The 19,583-nt window shown below is 58.6% G+C and overlaps 1 protein-coding gene across 1 annotated transcript in view; it reads left to right on the top strand.

Moving 5' to 3' along the window:
- The window catches only part of SLC9A1 (solute carrier family 9 member A1), a 26,800-nt gene extending 7,217 nt beyond the window's left edge, over positions 1 to 19,583 (top strand). The window contains exons 2-12 of the mRNA XM_014890582.2: positions 11,255 to 11,715; positions 13,177 to 13,427; positions 13,891 to 14,108; positions 14,553 to 14,755; positions 14,965 to 15,054; positions 15,396 to 15,466; positions 15,781 to 15,954; positions 16,084 to 16,198; positions 16,631 to 16,732; positions 17,032 to 17,104; positions 17,824 to 19,583. Coding sequence (XP_014746068.1) covers positions 11,255 to 11,715; positions 13,177 to 13,427; positions 13,891 to 14,108; positions 14,553 to 14,755; positions 14,965 to 15,054; positions 15,396 to 15,466; positions 15,781 to 15,954; positions 16,084 to 16,198; positions 16,631 to 16,732; positions 17,032 to 17,104; positions 17,824 to 18,146 — 2,081 coding nt within the window. The 3' untranslated portion in view covers positions 18,147 to 19,583. The remainder of the gene's footprint in view (positions 1 to 11,254; positions 11,716 to 13,176; positions 13,428 to 13,890; positions 14,109 to 14,552; positions 14,756 to 14,964; positions 15,055 to 15,395; positions 15,467 to 15,780; positions 15,955 to 16,083; positions 16,199 to 16,630; positions 16,733 to 17,031; positions 17,105 to 17,823) is intronic.

Raw genomic sequence — 19,583 nt, 5'->3', positions numbered from 1 at the left:
AGGTGGTGGTGGAGGGCAGAGGGTCATTCTTGAGGTGACAATAATCCTGTGGCACAGGGGGACTGCAGCCTCTCTTGTGCAGAAGAGACACAGGTATCCTGTGCAAACCAGATGTTCATTATTAAATGCAAATAAATACTTCTTTAACAGAAGCCTTCCCCTTTTCCCCCCTGCAAGGCCAGGTTTTGGCTGTAGGTGCAGAGGTGATGGGGGCTCTGAGCCTGCCCCAGGTCATGCAGGGCTTGGTCCTTTGCTCCAGCATCGTTGGAGCTGTGGGCACCAACAGAGGAAGAGCAAAAAAGGGGATGAATTACTGCAGCTGCCTGGTAAACATTCGGTTTCTTTTAATTTTTTTCTTCTGCTTTGGGTCCCCAAGGTCTAATTTGTTCAAATAAAACCCGAAATCCACACGGAATACTCTGTGAAAACACAGCCTTGCTGAGTGGAGCTGGAGCTGGGTTACACCTCATCCCCCTGTCCCCACTGGGCTGCCTGAGTCAGCAGCAGCTTCTTCTCACCCATTGGGACTCAAAACTACTGGTGTAGTTTTGATGATTTGGGCAGTGTTTGGAGATTAGGGCCAGACCCCCGAGGGAGCAGCAGAGGAGCAGGGATGGTTTGAGCTGACCCAAGTGGTGCTGGTTGATCCTCACACTCCCGAGGTACCACCATCTGTTCTCCATGGTGTAATATCTCACAGACCACTCTGATTTTACAAGGTCCTCCAGTTGTGTGTTAAATCTTGTCATGTTCCCCTCTTTGGCTCTTTCCTGGGGCAGCAGAACTCGTGTGCTTCTGCTTGGGAAGGACAAAACCAAACTAAAAGCTCAGCAGATGGGCGTGCACACACTCGCTGCTGCCTGTTTCCTGGAAAAGGCAAGATCCAGGGCTGGCCCTTGCTTGGAGTGGAGCAGTGAGGATGAACTGGTGGTGTGTCACCTCTGGGGGTTCAAAAATCTGGTGTTACATCACCCCATGTCATGGGGTTCCTTCCCAGAACCTGCCTGCAGAAAAAGGGCACGACTGAGGCTCATTTGAAGTTGGGGAGGGTGTTTTGAGTGGAAAGTTGAAGAACGCAAAGCACTTTTTTAGTCAGAAGAGAACACACGCAGTTTTCTTGGAGTGACTCACAAACATCTCAGCATCCGAGGTCTTTGTCTCCAGAAAGTTGCAGTACAATCGACCTCCAGGGACAGCACTTAAATCCCACTTAGCAGAGGGTGCTGCTGGGGAAAGAGTTCCCTTTTCTTGTGCAAGACACACATTTGCAGAGCAGACACCCCGTGGCCGCAGTTTATTTCCAGTGCCTGGAATTATTCTGCATTTTGGAGTCACGACATGCTAAATCTTAATGAGGGATTTGGAGAGAAGGCAGCTTCCCACCCCGCTGCTGGAGATGTAACAGCACACACACCAGGGGCACAGATTTAAGCACACACAGGCCTTTAAAGACAAGAGCTGGTGTTTCCAGCCCTGCTAGTGCCTCAGTTTCCCTTGGGAACACTTTTCCCACAGCAGCCTCGGTCCCTGGGGGGAGTTTGCAAGGAACAGCTCCTCCAGCTCCAGCTGCTCCCGGGAGCTGGGTGTGAGGAGGATCCTGGTGGGAATGGTGTCTGTGTGTGCTGGGAAGAGGTGACAGTGCCTGGTGCTGGCGTGTGCTGAGAGCACTGTCACTTTTGTCTGGCTTTGCAAAGCCCGGTAGTAATCAGTGCTAATTGCAATTACTCCTCCCTGCTGTCCGAGTGGAGACCAACAGGTTATTTCCTGAAAAGCTTTTGTTTGTCTTTCCTGCCCGTGTTCCCGGTAGGAAATCTGCCCTTCCTGGGAAGGGCGATTGGCATCGCTCTGCCTGGGGACTGTGTCTGTGCTCACCTCAGGCTGGCTCAGGTTTAACTCTCCCCAAGGCTTCGAGAGCCAGCAGGAGCTGGAATTGAATGCTGAGTGCTGTGGTTGGGGCTGAGGAGCTGGGAGAGCAACTGGAGCCTTATTTTGGGTTTGAGGCACTGTCTCTTTGCATCGCCCTGAGTCCCTTCTGCTCCAGCGCATCCATGTGCATCCAGCAGTGTGGAGGCTCCCTTTGCAGCACGCAGATGTTAACTGGGAGGATTCTACTGCAGAAGTCCCCTGGCACTGACCCCTCCTAACCCAGCTATTCATGGCATCCAGCGCCTTGTAGCAGCTGAAGGAATCTGGGAAAAGCATGGCTGATGAGAGTGAGTTATGTTTAGCTCCTTGTCCCTCTCCCTGGAGCTAAAGTTTTTCTAGACCTTAAACCTCCTCAAAATGCCCAAGTCCAGCTGCTGTCACTGTTTTGAAGGATATAAACCTGGGTGAGGATGCTGTTGCCCTGTAGAAAACTCAATTTTCAGTGTGCCAGGAAGGTCCCAGCCTTGCAGGCCTGGCTGTGAGCTGCACCCATCCAGAGCCGGTGGGGAGAAGTTAAACCAGCGTTGGGACAACAGCAGCGGAAATGTGGGTGGCAGTTTGTCCCCGTGTGCCTCCGTGCCCGGCTCCTGCTGGGTGAATGCCATGGCTTGGTAAAGATTCACGGGCCCGCCCTAGAAAAACCGTGTGGAGCCTGCCCAGAGGCTCTGAACAGGTTTGGTGATTGCAGGCTGTGCTTTGGGAGTGGCTCTGGAACATGCCCGGTGCAGGAATGCAGTCTGCAGGGATCGGGGTTACCGGGGCACCCGCAGCCACCGGTGACACCAAACCCTGGGCTGCCTCCCAAAGCTCAGCAGGGAGGGGAGGGATTGGCACCTTGGCATGGGCAGCTCTGGACCTGGAGAGAGGTGGAGGAGAGCTGCTCCGTGCACAGCTGTGCACAGCTGGGCCAGGAAGAGGATTTGTCAAGATGTGGTGGCACCGAGCCTTGAAGCCTCCCAAGCCATCGCTGCTCCTTGGTTCTGTGTTTTCCTCCCTGCCTGGAATCCTGCAGCCGTGGGGTGACAGCCCGAGGGCCCTGGGTCTCTCAGTCTTTAATGGCAGTTAGGTCTTTCTTAAGACGTGCTTTTCTTGCAGAGTGTCCTTGGCTTCCCTTCTGGTGTGAAGGAGAAGCATTATCTAAACACAGGACTGGAAATTGGGAGCTGCTGGCTTCTCACGCCTGCTCTCACGCCATTCACTTGGGGACTTGGGCAAGTCCATTTAATGTCTTTTGTCTCTCATTTCCTTTCTACAGCTGGGAGAAAATTAATACCAGCTCTGTAAAAGACTCCCAATTGATCTCTTAATTTCTTGTGAGTGCTTCAAGATAAAACCAGGGTACATGCTCTTGCTGCTCTCGAAAAAAAATGTGTTCAAGTATTTCTGCTAAAGACAGAAATCCATGGATTGTTCTCAGGGCATGTTGTGGTTGTGTGTGGGCACCTTCTCCTCCTGGGAGGCTGCTCCAGGTCTTCCCATTCCTTCCCAGGGTCAGGCAATGGGGTTTAACTGGAGGAATGGCTGGCAGCTCTGGCTGCAGGCTCAGCAGTGTGTGCTGGTGGGGAATGCCGGCTGCTGGATCCCACAAGGGGCTCCCCAGCCTCCTCTGAGCTTCCCCCAGTGCTTGGGAAGAGAGGGATGGGGGAGAAGCAAAGCAAGGAGCCCGTGCCTGTGCTGGAGGGAGGAGTGGGTGCTGAGGCTGGAAGGGCCCGGGGAGGAGATGTGGGTGTTCTGGTTAATTCCCAGTGTAAACAGCTCATTCCTGAGTGTACACAGCGGGCTCTCGGGGCCGCCCATCCTGGCAGGCTGCAGCCCAGGGTGCTGTGGATGATTCAGAGGCAGCATCGCTCTCTGCAGCACTGCAGCACTGCCACGGGGTCCCAGCACACCTGCACACCCACACACAGCCTGCCCTGCACCCTCCCTGGGGAGGGAAATGGGCTTTGCCTTTGCAGGGGGAGTGTGTTCTCCTGGAGGGGGCCAGGGCAGGTGGGAGCTGGGCTCATCTGCATGTGGCTCCTGGCTGCTGGCAGGATGCAGTGATGCCTTTGGTCGTGTTCTCCAGGCTGCTCAGCTTTTTGGGGACCTTTCTGCATCTCCAGCTCCAGCCCTACATGGGAAGGACATCCTCAGGGTTCCCTGGTAGTGCCATCATCGCTGTCCTTGGGGATTTCTGTGCTGGTGCCCGTGGCTGGCAGGGGGCTGCACCCCCAGGATCTGCAGTCTGGCACTCCTGCATCCGTGTGCAGCGTGGCAGTGCCTGCTGTGGCTGCCGTGGGCTTGGAGGCACATTCCTGCACGGTGTCACTGCAGGCACTGAGCTACCAGAAGAGACTTTGTCCTTGCACTCAGTTGCCAGAAGAAGCTTTGCCCTTGCCCTGCTGTTGCTGTCTGTGCCAGGGCTCAGCTGCTTGTCCTCTGTTCCAGCTATGTCGTGCCAGTGGCTGCTGCTGGCTGGGAAGCAGCTGTACCCCCCTCCCCTGGCCCAAGAGCTGCTTTGACAGCCCACCAGACCCCATCCCATTATCACCATGAGCAGCTACAGTGCATGAAATGGCTCTGAGGAGCTGCTCTCCAGCAGGCTCCGTGCACAGAGCAGCCCGGGCCTGGCTCCCAGACCATCTCTGACCTGTCCTTGGCACCTTGACCTGGCAGAGCCGTGCCAGCATTGCTCCTGCTGGGGCCCTGGCATCCATCCCCTCTGTGCCTGCGGCATGGGAAGCTCTCAGAGTCCTTCCAAGGAGAAAGGCTCTGCCTGCAGCTTCTTTGTGCTAATCCTGCCCTGGGGTGCAGGCTTTGCTCCCCGGAGGTCCCCAGGGAACGGTGAGATCTGGGGAAGGCAAGTGCTGCTGCCTCCAGCTGCCTCAGATGAGGTGTCTGCACTTGTCTCCCCTTCCATCAGAGGATTTATTCAGGGCCTGCCAGTGGGAATTTCCTGGGAGCTGCTGCTGCAGGAAGGCAGTGGAGCTGTCAGACATCACAGCCCTGCTGCACCTGCCCACAGCCCCTCCCCACAGGGATGCAGGGAGCGTCTCTTGTTCCTGAGGGGTGAGGGGCTCTGCCCTGGGGCTGCCCTAGCCAGGCCTCCTGCTCTGGCTCGTGTGGCTGTGCCTTGAGGGCTCCACCAAGCCGTTCCTCCTGTGTGGAGCCTGCTCAAGCTGTGGGTTGTGGCTGCTCGGCTGAGCTGCAGCAAGGCTGGTACCTGGCAGTGTCTGCTTTTTGTCCTGTGGCTTTCAGGTTTTCAGTCACCCAAGGGCTGGCCTGATGCTATCAGCCCTGTTCTTATCTTCTGCAAAGCAGGCAGGGTCCAGCCAGGTCACCTTCCCACACACACCTGCCTTGCCTCAGGCACTGGGGCTGTACCAGGCAGGAGCTGCTTCCATTTGTGTCCGGGTGTTTGCTTTAGGTGGGAAAAGGGGTAAAACCAGGGGCAGTTGTGTGGCTGTGAGGTGGGGCCGAGCTGGGTGAGCAAGGTCTGTAGGCACAGGGGTGATAATGTCACAGCAGGGGAAAATAAAACAGTCCCTTTCTCGTCTGGCAAGGGGACAGCATGGCTTTTGGGGACACGGTGTGCATACTGGCTGTGACAGCGTGGCTTTTGGGGATGTTGTGTGCAATCCAGCTGGTCAGGGTCACAGCCAGGCTGTGCTGGGCACCTTGGGCAGACCCTGGGGGGACCAGCCCAGGCCTTCATCCCATGCCACGTGGATGAAGTTGATCCTGGCTCCTGAAAACGCCTGCAGGCTGTGGGGCAGTGCTGATGGTTTTAACCCAGTCCTGAGCCTGGTTGCAGCCCCTGCCCACCCGAGTTTGGGGGGCAGGAGTGACCCCGAAATCAGGGCTGGGTGTTTTGCTTTTCCCTTCTCCCTGTGCTGGCTTTGCACACTGTGTCCATGGCGAGGGTGGCTCTGTGGCCCTTGTGTGGGATCTGCATTCACTCAGTGACTCATAAAAAGCAGCATAAATTAATTACCTTCCTAGTTCTTGGCTTTGCTTCGTAATTAGCGACAACAAAATAATGAGGCTTGAATGAAACATTTGGTTCTGGAGGAAATTGTTTTGCTTAGAAGCACTTTCTGTACCTGTGCCTTAACACAAAAAACAAGAAGTCACCTTCTCCCCAGGAAATGGCATTTGGGGTGGAAAATCAACGCTTTTCCGTTCTGGACATTGAAGCCACTGGGTGCTTAAAAGGTTGCCCAAATCAACCCAAGCTGCTGAAACCAACCCAAAAAGAGCTGCAGGGGAGCACTGGGGTGACCTGGACCTGCATTAAAACCCTGCCTTAAAACCCTGCCTGCTCCCTGGTGTAACAGAAAAGGGTTTGGCAGAGCCCAAACTGCGTCATGGCCCCACATGTGCCCTCCCATGGGATGGCTGTGGGAAGAAGCCAGGTTGGAGCTCCGTGGGGCTGGAATTCCAGGGCACGTGGTGACGTGTGAGCTTGTGAGAGGCAGTGAATGTAATTTAAGTACGGTGGTTTTACCCCCTCTCCTGGCAGGGTGACACCAGCCCTGGCCTCGCTCTATTTATAGGTGTAAATCACCAGCTATTTAATTCCTTTTGAGCGAGTTCAATTTTCATCCCCTTCCCTCGAGGCTCCCCTGTTCCATCTGGTGCAGCTCTCTCTGTTCTCCTTGCTCCCTGTCTTTGCAGGGAGCTGCAGGATCCAGCTCCATTTTCCAAGGGAGAAGCACAGCAGGGTGAGACATCCCCGAGGGCCCTGCTGGGCCAGCAGCGATCAGCAGAGCCTGGCTGATCCTTGGGCAACTGCTGGTCAGGGAAGAGAGGAATCCAGTGTGGTGTTCTCTGAGGTCAAAGGGTAAATGGAAAGAAGCTGCAGCCAAACTCTGGAGGACTGGGATGGATTTTCCCCGGGGATCCAGTTGCAAAATGTTGTGTCACTGCATCGCCATCCTCACAGGGCTTTAACCCTGCCGGGGTCTTACCCCCATCCTCGAGCCTCCACTTGCCCAAAACACAGCGTGGGAAAGGCAGATCCCAGGGGCTCAGAGCTCTGCAGAGCCCAGCCCAGCCCAGCCCTGCTCCCCTCCCCTCCCTGCTGCTTCTGAACAGGAGAAAGAAGGGGCTGGTGCTGAGTCATGGCTTTGTGGATCACTTGTCCCCAGGGCTGGTGACACATCCGTGATTTTGGGGTTCAGCCAGCAAAGTGTCAGCGTGTGGGAGCTCTCTGTGGTGCCTGTGTCACACACAGGGGATTGGGAGGGATCCACACCTGCCTGCATCCCTCACCCCGGGATTGGGCCCAGCCAGCCCCTGCCAGCCCAGTGTCCTGAAGGGTTAAAGTGGCCTTTGGAGGCCCTGGTGCTGTCAGACACACGCGTGTGTCTCCTCCAGCCCTGCTCTGCAGTGTCCTTCAGAAGGGCAGCCCTTCTGAGCATGCCTGCTTCCCACAGCCTGTGCCTTCTCCAGGGCTTCCCCAGCTCTGCAGCTCCACACCCAGCCCAGAGCAGCACCCGGGGTCCCCAGGGCTGCAGAGGGCATCCCCCGGGGGGCTCCAGCACCCCCTGCCCAGGCTGACCCCGCATCCTCCACCCCGTTCCAGAACAATCTCTGGGGGTGGGAGAGCTCCTAACCCTGGTTAATAATCGAGGATTGCTCCGTGCCTGCCTGCTGGAGCCTGCAGCTGCTCCAGTAGACCTGGGAAGCCTGGGAGGATGGGGTTTGTGTAACCACTCTCCTTTCTGTGCCTCCTCTCGGCTATCCCGGAGTCATCCTGCCTTTCCCAGGCCGTGTCTGTGCGTGGGTGCTTGGGAATCTGGGGTGAAGCCTCAGGAGCATCCGGGTTAACCCTGAGCGTGCCGAGCCCTTCCAGCCGTGCTGTGTGCTCCCTCCCCGTCCTGACACCAACCAAGCGGGTTTTCTTCCCTCCTCCTTCCTATTTCTCTTCCTCCTCTGGAAGGAGGGGATGTTAATCCCACCCAAAGTCGGCCTGCAGGAGGATGTGGTGCCTGATGGCAATCCCCAGTTGCAGGGACTGGCTCGTGGGGACAATGCCCTTGTCCCCAGGGCTGGCACGGGGTCTCCTGGTGCAGGCTGGCTCTTATATACATTGTTTGTATTATTTTTCTTAGTTTTATTCTTTATTTCTCACATCTGAACACCAGCATTTTTCATGCCCATGGGAATTGCAGAGCCTCTTACAGCTCCAGGAATGTCCCAGTGGTGGGAGCCAGGCTGGGAGATGCTGACATCTCCCCGAGCTGGCCTGGATCAGGGAAGTGCCTGAAGGCTTTGTCTCCTTTCCTCCATCAGAGGTTTGATTAAAACATTCTTATGATATTCTTTCCACAGGGTCTGAGGGAGGTCTTTAAAACCAGGGGAACGCTGCCAGAGCTGTGACTAAGCCTGACCTTGGATCCTGTGCCATATGGAGCTGTAAGGGCCAGGGCCATGGGAAGCTGCAGATCATTCCCTGCTGGCCTTGGGAGAGGCTTTGCAAGGGCTGTGAGCACCTCAGGGCACGGAGGTGGCTCAGCCTCAGCTGCAGGGTGGGAAGTGTCACCTCAGGCAGGTGCTGAGAGGGGTCTGGCTGGTTCTGACACCTGCCGGGTGGGAATGCCAGGTCTGGGTTGGGTGCCACCCTCCCCTCCACATCCCCTCAGGCTCCTCCTGCCGGGCTGAGGGTGGCAGCAGAGCAGATATGATGGGGTTTGGGTCATGAGGCAGCAAAGGAGCTGCTGGATGGAGCTTCTATAACCACAGCATCCAAGAGCCCAGGAAGGAGAAATCCCCAGCGGGGCAGAGTCTCCCAGGCTGGTTGGTCAGGAGTAAATATTTACATGGCACTGCATCCCCCAGCAGCCAGAGCCTTGCAAAAAGCAGCCCAGCTCCCCCTTGGAGGGATGGGGGTGAACCTTTAGCAGCCAGAATGGGAGCCCTCACATTTGCAAACCCCTTGAGGGAAATTCCTGATGCTGCCCTCAATAGCCCCGTGCAAATCTGCTGACCTCAAAATAAAGACCAGAAACGTTCAGAAGCTGCAGAACAAACTTTATCAGAGTCAGCTTTCCTTGCCCAAAATCCTTTAATTTGAAGGATAGCATTTCCTCCAGATCTTCAGTGCTCAGGCTGTGGTTAAAACTGGGATTGTCGTCCCGAATTCCTTCCTGCCCCAACCCAAGGAATTGCTGACCACCAGTGCAGAGATCCCTGTGTGTGCCTGGCTGGGCACGTGGGAGCTGAGTGTGTGATGTGGGCAAGGAACTGTTTCAGTAGGAACTTTTATCTCCTGGATTTCTTTTTCCTTGTTTGCTCAAGCCCTTGGGGTTCATGTTTAACTGGAGTGTCTCACTTTTAATGGTTCTGGTGGTGTTTGATGCTGGTGAGAGGGAGCTGCTCCCATGGAGTTTGTTTTCCAAAGGAGGAAGCTTGAGTGACTGTGCTAGGGATTTAGGGTTCAGGGGTCATATTAATATTACTTTATTAGTATTAGCATTATTATTATCATATCATCATCATCTTTAAAGCCATTACCAAGGCTTATTCTCCTTCCTGCTGCTCCTGGTGGGCCCGTGGCTGGGCATCCTCATCTCCCAGCATCCTGCCACAGCCTTCCTCATCTTCCAGGAGGGAGGTCCAGGCACAGGGCTGGGATCAGAGCAGTTCACCCTTGCCTGGCCTCATCCCCACAGTTCCTGCCCATCAGGCACCCCCATCCCAGAGTGGGATGCTGGCTCAGCACTCAGAGCAGGATCCCACCAACAGATCGGTACCAAGGAGCTCTGGAATGCTCCAAAAATACCGAGCAGAGCAGGCAGGGAGCAAAAAAATGGCTGAGATTCAGTGAAATCAAAGGCATAATTAAAATGCAGCCCGTGTAAGTGTATTTTTAGGGCCCTACAAAAAGGCTGTAAACCATTGAATTCCCATCAGCACACGAATGTTCCAGTTTAATGGAATCCTGGGGGCCTGTGGGGAAGAAGTGAGAGATGCTTAATTGTCAATGTTTGTGTTTTATTCATGATTGAACATACTTAGCAAGCAAAAACTGATCTGCTGTTGGCTTCTCGCTGCTTGTGTGGCTTTAAGCCTTATTCCAGCCAGAAACTGCCTGGTGTGCTGGAAGGGTCGGTGGTTCCTGGTGTTTGCATGAGCTGTGCATGGAAAAGGGATCATCACCTCCCCTCCCACAGGAGCTCTGCCAGGGCTGCCTGGGGGTGCCCAGAGCTTGTGTGGGCTCCAGGGGATCCAAGGAAGAAGAGAAATCCCATGGGGGTAAATGAGGAGCTGCATGCAGGCTGGGAAGTCCCTGAATGCAGGTGATGGGTGTTGGGGGCACTGGGAGAGAGTTTGGATGTTCCCATCTCCTCCCAGCCTCCCCTCGAGCTGTTTGCTCGGGATTTGCTGCTGCTGCGGCAGAGCCCAGGTAGGAACCAGCCTCCTTCCAGCATCCCTCCAGCACCAGGGAGCCTTTGGAGCAGCTGGAATGGTTCCTGGAGCCTCGGGGGTGATGAATTCTCTGGCTCAGCCGTGCTGGAGCCTGTCCCTGCAGCTCAGGGGGAATTTGGGGGCTAATCCTCCCCCCAGGGAGCTGCAGGGGGCTGGGGGCTTAGGGAGGGACTGTGGAAGTGTGGGCTGTTCCCTTGGAGCTGGGCTGGTGCTCGGTGCAGGTGGAGGAGGGATTTGCTGGCCGTGGCACAGACGTGGCCCCTGCAGGCTCGGGGGGATCTGGCTCCTTCCGAGGGGATTGGATGCGTTGTGGAATTGCTGCAGATGGCACGGCCGGAAGGAACGGAGGAACACGGCATGCCAAGGCAGGGTTCCTTATTTTAAACTGCTTCCCTTGCCAGGGAACAAATATGCCTCGCTTCAAAATAATAATTATAAAGCCTGGGAGAAGATCCAGGGAACCCAAAATCCTCCTGTGGGTGTTGGTGTGCTGGCAGATGCCTGGCTGGGGGTGCTTGGTGGGAATGTCACCAGTGGGTCATGGCTGGCTCAGAGCTGTGTTCGGAGTTGTGCTGTGACTGACAAAGGGGGAAATGTGTTCCCTGTGACCCTGCACCCCAAGGATGCATCCAACCAGCCATGTAAGACCTCCAGGAAGGAGAATTGCATCCTGAAATTCACCGAGCAGCAGCTTGGGTTCTGGCCTGAGACCAGCAGTACCACGGTCTGGTTCAGCTGCAGTTTCCACTTGGCAGAGCAGGGCAGGAGGGGAAACTGAGGCACACAAGGAGTGACAGATCACGAGGAGTGCAGGGAGGGCTGGGACCTGGTCCCTGCCTCTGGCACTGTCCCCGTGCAGGCAGCATCCTCCATTCCTGTAGCCAACCTCTGTGTCTTCCTCTCTCCTCGCCTCCAGGCTTCCACGTGATCCCATCGGTGTCCAGCATCGTTCCCGAGAGCTGCCTGCTCATCGTGGTGGGGCTGCTGGTTGGGGGGCTCATCAAAGGGGTGGGTGAGAAGCCCCCCATCCTCAAGTCGGACATCTTCTTCCTCTTCCTGCTGCCCCCCATCATCCTGGATGCCGGCTACTTCCTGCCCCTGCGCCCGTTCACCGAGAACCTGGGCACCATCCTCATCTTCGCCGTGGTGGGCACGCTCTGGAACGCCTTTTTCCTGGGCGGGCTCATGTACGCCGTGTGCCAGCTGGGCGGCCCCGGCCTCAACCACATCGGCCTGCTGGCCAACCTGCTCTTCGGCAGCATCATCTCGGCCGTGGACCCGGTGGCCGTGCTGGCCGTGTTCGAGGAGATCCACATCAACGAGCTGCTGCACATCCTGGTCTTCGGGGAGTCCCTGCTCAACGACGCCGTCACCGTCGTGAGTGCCTGGGCCCGGGGAGCGGGGTCTGCTGTGGGCCGGGAGCATCTCAGGCTGGTGGCAGCTGGCAGGGCCATTCCGAGCTGCCAGACCCTCCTGGCAGCTCTGCCTGGAGCAAACCTTGCCGAGGTGTAAAGCTAAAAATAGAGGCTTAGAACACTGCAGAGGTGGGTTGAGGTGAAGTGCTTCCCTTGGTGGGCTGGGGAGGCTGAGGGCACTGCTCAGTCAGCTCTGGGAATCTGCTCTGCTGCTGTGCCTGTCCTGCCCTGCCAGGGCAAGCACGAGGGGCTAGTGCTGGGTCAGGCAGTGCTGCCCTGTAGCTGCTGCTCTGTCTCCTTCCTCATGGTCACCCTTGCTGTCCTCCAGTCCCAGGAGGTGGGAGGGCAGGACATGAGCCATGGCAAAAGGGAGACCCGGAGGGGCTGAAGCCAGGCTGGCATCCCACCTGGATCACCCCGCTCCGAGCAGCAGCTTTGCAGGGAGCTTTGGGAGGTGGGGCCAGGCCTGCTCCCTTCCCAAAGGAAATCACTGTCCAGGTGCTGCCTTGGCCAGCATGGCCTTCTCCTTTCTGCAGAGCTGACCTCTAAACTGACTTCTAACCCACTGCTTTTTCCTGGCTCTTTTCCCATATCCCAGCTGTCCATTTTGGAGCTGGCTGCTCAGCCCCTGCTGACAAGGTTCCTGGTGACAAAGAACACTCTGTCCCACCACGGGGCTTTTCCCAGGCACTTCTCCTCATTTCTCAGCAGAGGGGTGCCTGCAGGGTCTGTGTCCCCACTCTCATCCCTGGGAAATGCTTTTGTCTGCCCCTGTCCCAGCCAGGGCCTGGCCCTGGCAGGCAGGAGCTGGCACCTCGCCCTCCCCCTGCCTGCAAGTGCTGCTATTCCTGCAGGATGCCCTAAATCCTGTTTCCCATCCTGACACATGCTTTAACATCTCTGCAGTGTCTGGGGGTGGGAGAAGGCAGCACAGCCCAGAGCCTTTCCCTCAGGTTTCCCTCAGCTACAGAAGCTGCCTCAAGGGTTTGGGCTCTTCTCTGGGCTGTGCAGGGCAGATGGTGGCTTTTCTCTCAGTGCACCTGTCAGGAGTCCCCCAGCCTGGATCTGTCCTGACCTGCTCGTTGGGGAAACAGGAGCAGCCTCTGGCTGGTGACCAAAGGCTCTCCTGGGACAGCTGGGGAGCAGGGCTGTCCCAGACACATCTTTGGTGGCACCGTGTCCCTGTGGGCACAGAGGACAGGGAGCTGGTCCCCCTGGGTCTGTGTCTGGCACAGCAAAGCACCAGCAGCTGGTTTTGGTGTGAGCCTTGGTCAAGCACAGGACCCAGCTCGGGGTCACCAAGCAGTGACACAGCTCAGCTCAGGTGTGCCACACTCCCAAGGGAGGTCCCTGTGCAGGTGTCCCCCGAGGTGAGGCTGTCTCTCACCTCAGGGACAGTTTGAACCCTGCTCTCCTTTCTCAGGTCCTCTACCACCTCTTTGAGGAGTTTGCCAGCTTCGAGCAGGTGACCATCCTGGACATCATCCTCGGCTTCCTCAGCTTCTTCGTGGTGTCTCTGGGCGGGGTCCTGGTGGGCGTCATTTACGGGGTGATCGCTGCCTTCACGTCCCGCTTCACCTCGCACATCCGCGTCATCGAGCCCCTCTTCGTGTTCCTCTACAGCTACATGGCCTACCTGTCTGCCGAGCTCTTCCACCTGTCCGGCATCATGGCGTGAGTTGGGAGCAGGGGAGGAGGTGCCCCTGTCCCCGGGGCTCGGCAGGGTTTGCTGGCTGTGCCCACACTGTTCTGGCTGGGCTGGTCAGTACTGGCCACTGAGCCCAGCAGGGTGTTTGGGCTGGGATGTGCACGGAGGCCCATGACAGAAGTGAGTCCTGGGAGCTGTCTCTCAGATCCCGGGGTGCTGGCAGCCTGTGCCCACTCTCCTGGGCACGCAGGAGCAGCCAGGGCCTGCTGAGCACCCAGGACAACGTGGGTTTGTGCTCCAGTGCTCACTCCTGCCCTGCCAGGGGAAGGAGGATCCTCGTGTTGTCTTCTCTGGAATATTTGCTGGTGGTTCACAAGGCCTGTCCTGCCCTGGAGCTTGGTGTCAGAACACAAAATGCTGCTGCAGGGCTAGGGCTTGGGGCTGTCCCCATGTCCCCATGGCTGCTGAGGGCCCCAACCTCACCCCCAGGCTCATTGCTGCCGGCGTGGTCATGCGGCCCTATGTGGAAGCCAACATCTCCCACAAGTCCCACACCACCATCAAGTATTTCCTCAAGATGTGGAGCAGTGTGAGCGAGACCCTCATCTTCATCTTCCTGGGTGTCTCCACCGTGGCTGGTCACCACTACTGGAACTGGACCTTCGTCATCAGCACTCTGTTCTTCTGCCTCATTGCCAGAGTGCTGGGTGAGTGTCAGTGTGCTGGCAAAGTCCTCGGGGTGACCGTGGCATGGTTTGGGTTGGAAGGGACCTTAAAGCCCATCTCGGTGCAGCTGCCATGGGCAGGGACGCTTTCCACCATAGCAGGTTGTTCCAAGCCCTGTCCTGCCTGGCCTTGAGTGGCCATCTGGGTCTCGGTGGACTCTCAGGACCATGGTGGTTCTCCTTGCTGGGGAGGCTGGAGATGGCTGGGTGGCACTGCTCCAGCGTGGGCATCAGCCATGCTGGTGGTTGGTGTTGTGGGGAAAGGGGGCTGAGGCTGTGCCAGACGTGGGGTGGAAGCTGCTCAGGGATGTTGAGATGAGCAGACAGCTCTCAGCTGCAGCCACGGCCCCGAGGGGCTGCAGGGTGGGCTCTCTGGGACTGGAGGGGATCCTTGGCCATTCACACAGGACTGTGCTGCTCCCCCAGGTGTCCTTGTCCTCACCTGGTTCATCAACAAGTTCCGGATCGTGAAGCTGACGCCGAAGGACCAGTTCATCATCGCCTACGGGGGCCTGCGGGGAGCCATCGCCTTCTCCCTGGGCTACCTGCTGGACTACCACCACTTCGGCATGAGGGACATGTTCCTCACTGCCATCATCACTGTCATCTTCTTCACCGTCTTCGTGCAGGTTGGTGGCACTCAGCTGTGCTTTCAGAGGGAAAGGAGCTCTTCATGGCCGTGTGCAGAGTGGGGAGCCCTCCACAGGGCCATCGCTGACCCTGTCACTGTCCCACGTCCCCAAAACCCTGCACAGTGACACCAGTCTGGTTTATCTGAGCCCGTCCCACTGCCAGCACTGTGCCTTGGGCAGAGGTGTAACCCCCTCTCCCTCCCCAGGGCATGACCATCCGGCCCCTGGTGGATCTGCTGGCCGTGAAGAAGAAGCAGGAGACAAAGCGCTCCATCAACGAGGAGATCCACACGCAGGTAACACACGCTGCCTCAGCCCTCTGCTCTCTCTGCTTCTGCCACTCCACCACTGTCACTGGGACCTGCCCCTAATTCAGTGCCCAAGGTAAGGGGGGGCAGAGCGAGGGCTCTCCCCTGTCTGTGTCGTCCAGTGCCCGCTCTGACCCACACCCCCAGTGCCTGTAGAGCCAAGCCCGCTTGTGTGGGTCCATCCTGCCCTCCCAAAGCCCGTCCTGGACTCACAGCCCTGATTTTACACACCCTCAGTGCCCTCCCCATGTGTCAGTGTGGGTGTCAGGGGAGGGAGAGGATGGGCAAGAGCCCTGCGAGCTGCTCATGCCTTGGACCATCTCTTGCAGTTCTTGGATCACCTTCTGACAGGGATCGAGGATATCTGTGGTCACTACGGGCATCACCACTGGAAGGACAAGTGAGTGGGGAGCTTTGGTGCCTGGAGAAGGGTTCCAGTCACCACCCAGAAGGTTTCACAGCTCTGTGCCAGGGCCATCCCTAGTGGGTACCAGCAGGTGCTGGGTGTTGTGGAGACACCCTGGCTCGGTAGGGATGCAGGGAAGCCTGGCCTGAGCCGTGCTGGTTGAACTGGACCCAGCACAGCCCAGCAGCTCTGTCCTGGGCAAGGCTGGGCAGTGGGCAGTGGGCAGTGGGCAGTGGGCAGTGGGCAGTGGGACTGGGGCGGGGCCAGGCTGACCTGTGGCTGCTCCTCCCCGCCCGCACTCCCGGAAGGCTGAACCGCTTCAACAAGAAGTACGTGAAGAAGTGCCTGATCGCGGGGGAGCGCTCCAAGGAGCCCCAGCTCATCGCCTTCTACCACAAGATGGAGATGAAGCAGGCCATCGAGCTGGTGGAGAGCGGGGGCATCGGCAAGATCCCCTCTGCTGTCTCCACCGTCTCCATCCAGTGAGTTCCCTGCCCTGGGCACCCTCTCGTGGCACCCTGAGTGCTCCCTGCTGGTGGCCACAGGGCAAGCAGCCCTTGGGTACTGCGTGGCCATCGTGGTGTGGCTCTGAATCCTGTCTGTCCATGCAGGAACATCAATCCCCAGACCCTCCCTTTGGAGCGTGTCCTTCCAGCCCTGTCCAAGGACAAGGAGGAGGAGATCCGGAAAATCCTCCGCAACAACCTGCAGAAAACCAGGCAGAGGGTGAGGTGTCCCCAGGCACTGTGTGTGTCCCCTTTGTAACCCCCCCTCACTGTGTGTCCCCTTTGCCTTGCTGGGAGTGGCAGGGACACCAGACAGGCCCTTCCTGCTGTCCCTGCCCTGCTGTGCCTTGTGTTCCTGGCCTGACTCTTCCTCCCCTGGTGGCTTTTCCTCCTGGGATGCTGCTGGGATAGTCTGAGGGGGAGGCTGGTTTGGTCAGTGCCTGAGCCCAGCCTTTAAACCCTTGTTGGGCCAGGGTGGGTCAGGATCGGGCATCCCGTGGTGGCACACAAGAGGTGAGCCACGAGCCTGCCTGGGCCTGCTCTGCCCACTGGTGGCTGTTTCATCCATCTCCAGGAAGAATGGGGCTGGGACCTTTTGTTTCCTTTCCATGTGGGATTTTAACCCATCTCCTTTCTTGGGATCTCTTCCCAGCTGCGATCCTACAACCGGCACACGCTGGTGGCCGACCCCTACGAGGAAGCCTGGAACCAGATGCTGCTGAGGAGGCAGAAGGCCCGGCAGCTGGAGCAGAAGGTGGGGGAGCACCAGGGCAGGGATGCTCCAGGGCTGGGCAGGATGGGGTCAGGGGGGCTTCCCAGCCTGAGAAGGCACAGGAAGGGGGCTGGGGTTTGGATGACAGAGGGTGACCCCAAGCCTTGGGGGTCCTCTGATTGCCCCAGGCTCCAAGCAGGTCCCTGGAGGGTGGCTGGGAGGTCTGTGCCCGTGTTCCCTGCATCCCACTGCTGCTCCCTGCTCATTCCTGTGGCCACTTCCCTGCCTGCCCTCCCCACCTGCCCTGGGCACGCTGCTGACGCTGCCCTGCTCTGTTGCAGATGAACAACTACCTGACAGTGCCAGCACACAGGTTGGACTCGCCCACCATGTCCCGGGCTCGCATCGGCTCAGGTAGGTGGGAGGGACCTGCAGGAGGAGCACCTGGAGCACTTGGAGCTTGTGCTGTCCTGCACCTCCTCAGCTCCCTGTGGCTCTCCAGCCCCGACCATCCCTATCCCACACCCATCCAGCCAAGCCCCAGAGGGTTGCTGTTCCCAGCAGAAGCACCCATCTCGCTTCCCATCACAATTCCCACTGGGGAGTCAGGTTGGGCAGTCCCTGTGGAGCTCGGCTCGCTCCATCCACGCAGCCACGGCTCTGTCCGTGCCCCTCCCAGCCCTCCTCAGGGGCGGGGATCAGCAGCGCTCAGCCGCAGGATCTGTTGCCACTGGGTTCCCAGTTTGCCCATCTCACATTTGCTTTGACACGCTCGGTTCCTCCTGTCCTGCGTGTCCCCCGCTGCTGCGGGTACAGGGTGCCGGGTGCCGGGTGCCGGGTGTCGGGTGCCGGGCGCCGGGTGCCGGGTGTCGGGTGCCGGGTGTCGGGTGCCGGGTGCCGGGTGCCGGGTGCCGGGTGCCGGGTGCCGGGTGTCGGGTGCGGAGCCGGCGGTTCATCAGCAGAGGGCAGCTTCGCCCTTCCCAACCGAGCCGGGCTGGCGGCAGCTGCAGCTGCGATGTGGGAATCGGGAAAAGGAATTACACAGCTGAATTGGAAATCAGCGAAACAACCCCAGCCCCAAACAAACAGCCCTGAGAGCCCCCTGCCCTGCCTGACCCCTCTGTGCCTCCCAGACCCGCTGGCCTACGAGCCCAAGGAGGACTCGGAGAACCTGCCCATCATCACCATCGACCCGGCCTCGCCCCAGTCCCCCGAGTCCGTGGACCTGATGAGCGAGGAGCCCAAGGGCTGCAGTGGCCTCCCACCCTCGCCCGAGGAGGATGAGGAGGGGCTGGTGATGCGGGTGAAAGAGCCTTCCTCCCCGGGGACTGACGACGTCTTCACCCCGGGGAACAGCGACAGCCCCAGCAACCAGCGAATGCTGCGGTGCCTGAGCGACCCCGGCCCGCGGCCAGAGCCCGAGGAGGGGGAGCCCTTCATCCCCAAGGGGCAGTAGCTGCTGGCCACAAAGCCTCCAGATCGTTTCTCTCTCTCTTCACTCATTCGTTCTTTGCTCTCCTTTTTGGTTTCTCGTCACTACACACCGGGTTCAGGAAGGGGAGACTGTCCTGGATGGACTGGGATTGCCAGGACAGCTCTGCCCGGCGAGCCCTGGGCTGGCCCCAATGAGCAGGGAAGGAGGCCTGGGATGCCCTGGGCTCCTGGGGCCGCGTGCCCTGGGGGTGACGGACAATTTTCCGCCCGGGATTGGGATTCGCAGGTGCCTCACAGCCCCCGCGGGGCTCCCCAGAGGTGCCCACCCACTCAGGACCTGCGGCCGGCTCTGACCAGGGGTGTCCCCATGGCACAGCTTCCCCTCTCCCCACCTGTGCTTTATTGCCCCCTTGCCTTGCTCTGGAGCAGAGATGGGACAGCAGGAGCTGTCACGGGGCTGGCACACACACACACACACACACACAGACACACAGACACACACACGCAGACAGACACACAGACACACACAGACAGACACACACACACACTCCCCCTGCACCCTCCCAGGCACCTCGGGCTCCCCTGCCTTGGCAACTTCCCCATGGGACCGGCTGTGCCTGGGATCCTCCCTCCTGGCCTCACATTTCATGCCAGGTCTTTCCAAATAAATATTCTAGAGCCATGCAGGGGTGCAGCTGGGACCCCCCCTCGCTTTGAGCAGCCTCTCGCTCCGTCCCTCCTGGAACTGCTGTCACCTGTCCCCACGGGGACCCTCCGCCAGCCTTGGCCTCACCCTGTGCCAGCAGCGGCTGCTCCTTAACCAAAGACGGGGCCCGGGGTGTGCCAGGGGGGATTGTTTGTCCCCCTGCAGCCGAGAGGAGCTGGGGGAGAGCCGAGTGCCAGCTCCCCCAGCCTGGGGACACGCTGGATCCGGAAGGTTGGCAGCAAGGGGACAGCTGGGGGTGCTGGGGGTCCTGGAAGGACCCATCTCTCCCCGAGGCTTGGGAGGGGTCACTGGGTGTTCTGGTGACTTGCAGCCATCCCCAGGCTCAGATACAGCGGTGTCCTGTATCTGTCACCTTGTCCCCCACGTGCCACCTTCGCCATGGGTACCACGGGGTGCTCACCCCCGCTCCCCGGGGACCCCGGCCGCTGTCCCCTCCCTGTGCCGTGCCTTGCCACGCTCTGCCCCGCTGCCTTGGTGGGCACCTGTCCCACATCCCGCCCCCATCCCGCCCCCCATCCCGCTGGCACCCCCGGCTCCGCGGGGCTCCGTCACCGGGGCGAGCGCCCGCCTCGCTGCCTGCGCCTGCCTGCTGCCCTGCTCTGTTTCCAGGAGGAAAAAAAAAGCAATGGAAATTCTCTTGTATAAAAAGGAAAAAAAAAAAAACCAAACCCACATGTAAAGAGATTCTTGGTTTTTATCATAAATATTCTAATAAATTAATGTTAATTTTTA

The sequence above is a fragment of the Sturnus vulgaris genome, chromosome 24 (genome assembly GCF_052056855.1).
Source record: "Sturnus vulgaris isolate bStuVul1 chromosome 24, bStuVul1.hap1, whole genome shotgun sequence".
In the NCBI taxonomy this organism is placed as follows: domain Eukaryota; kingdom Metazoa; phylum Chordata; class Aves; order Passeriformes; family Sturnidae; genus Sturnus; species Sturnus vulgaris.
This window is presented reverse-complemented; position numbering and strand designations above follow the sequence as displayed.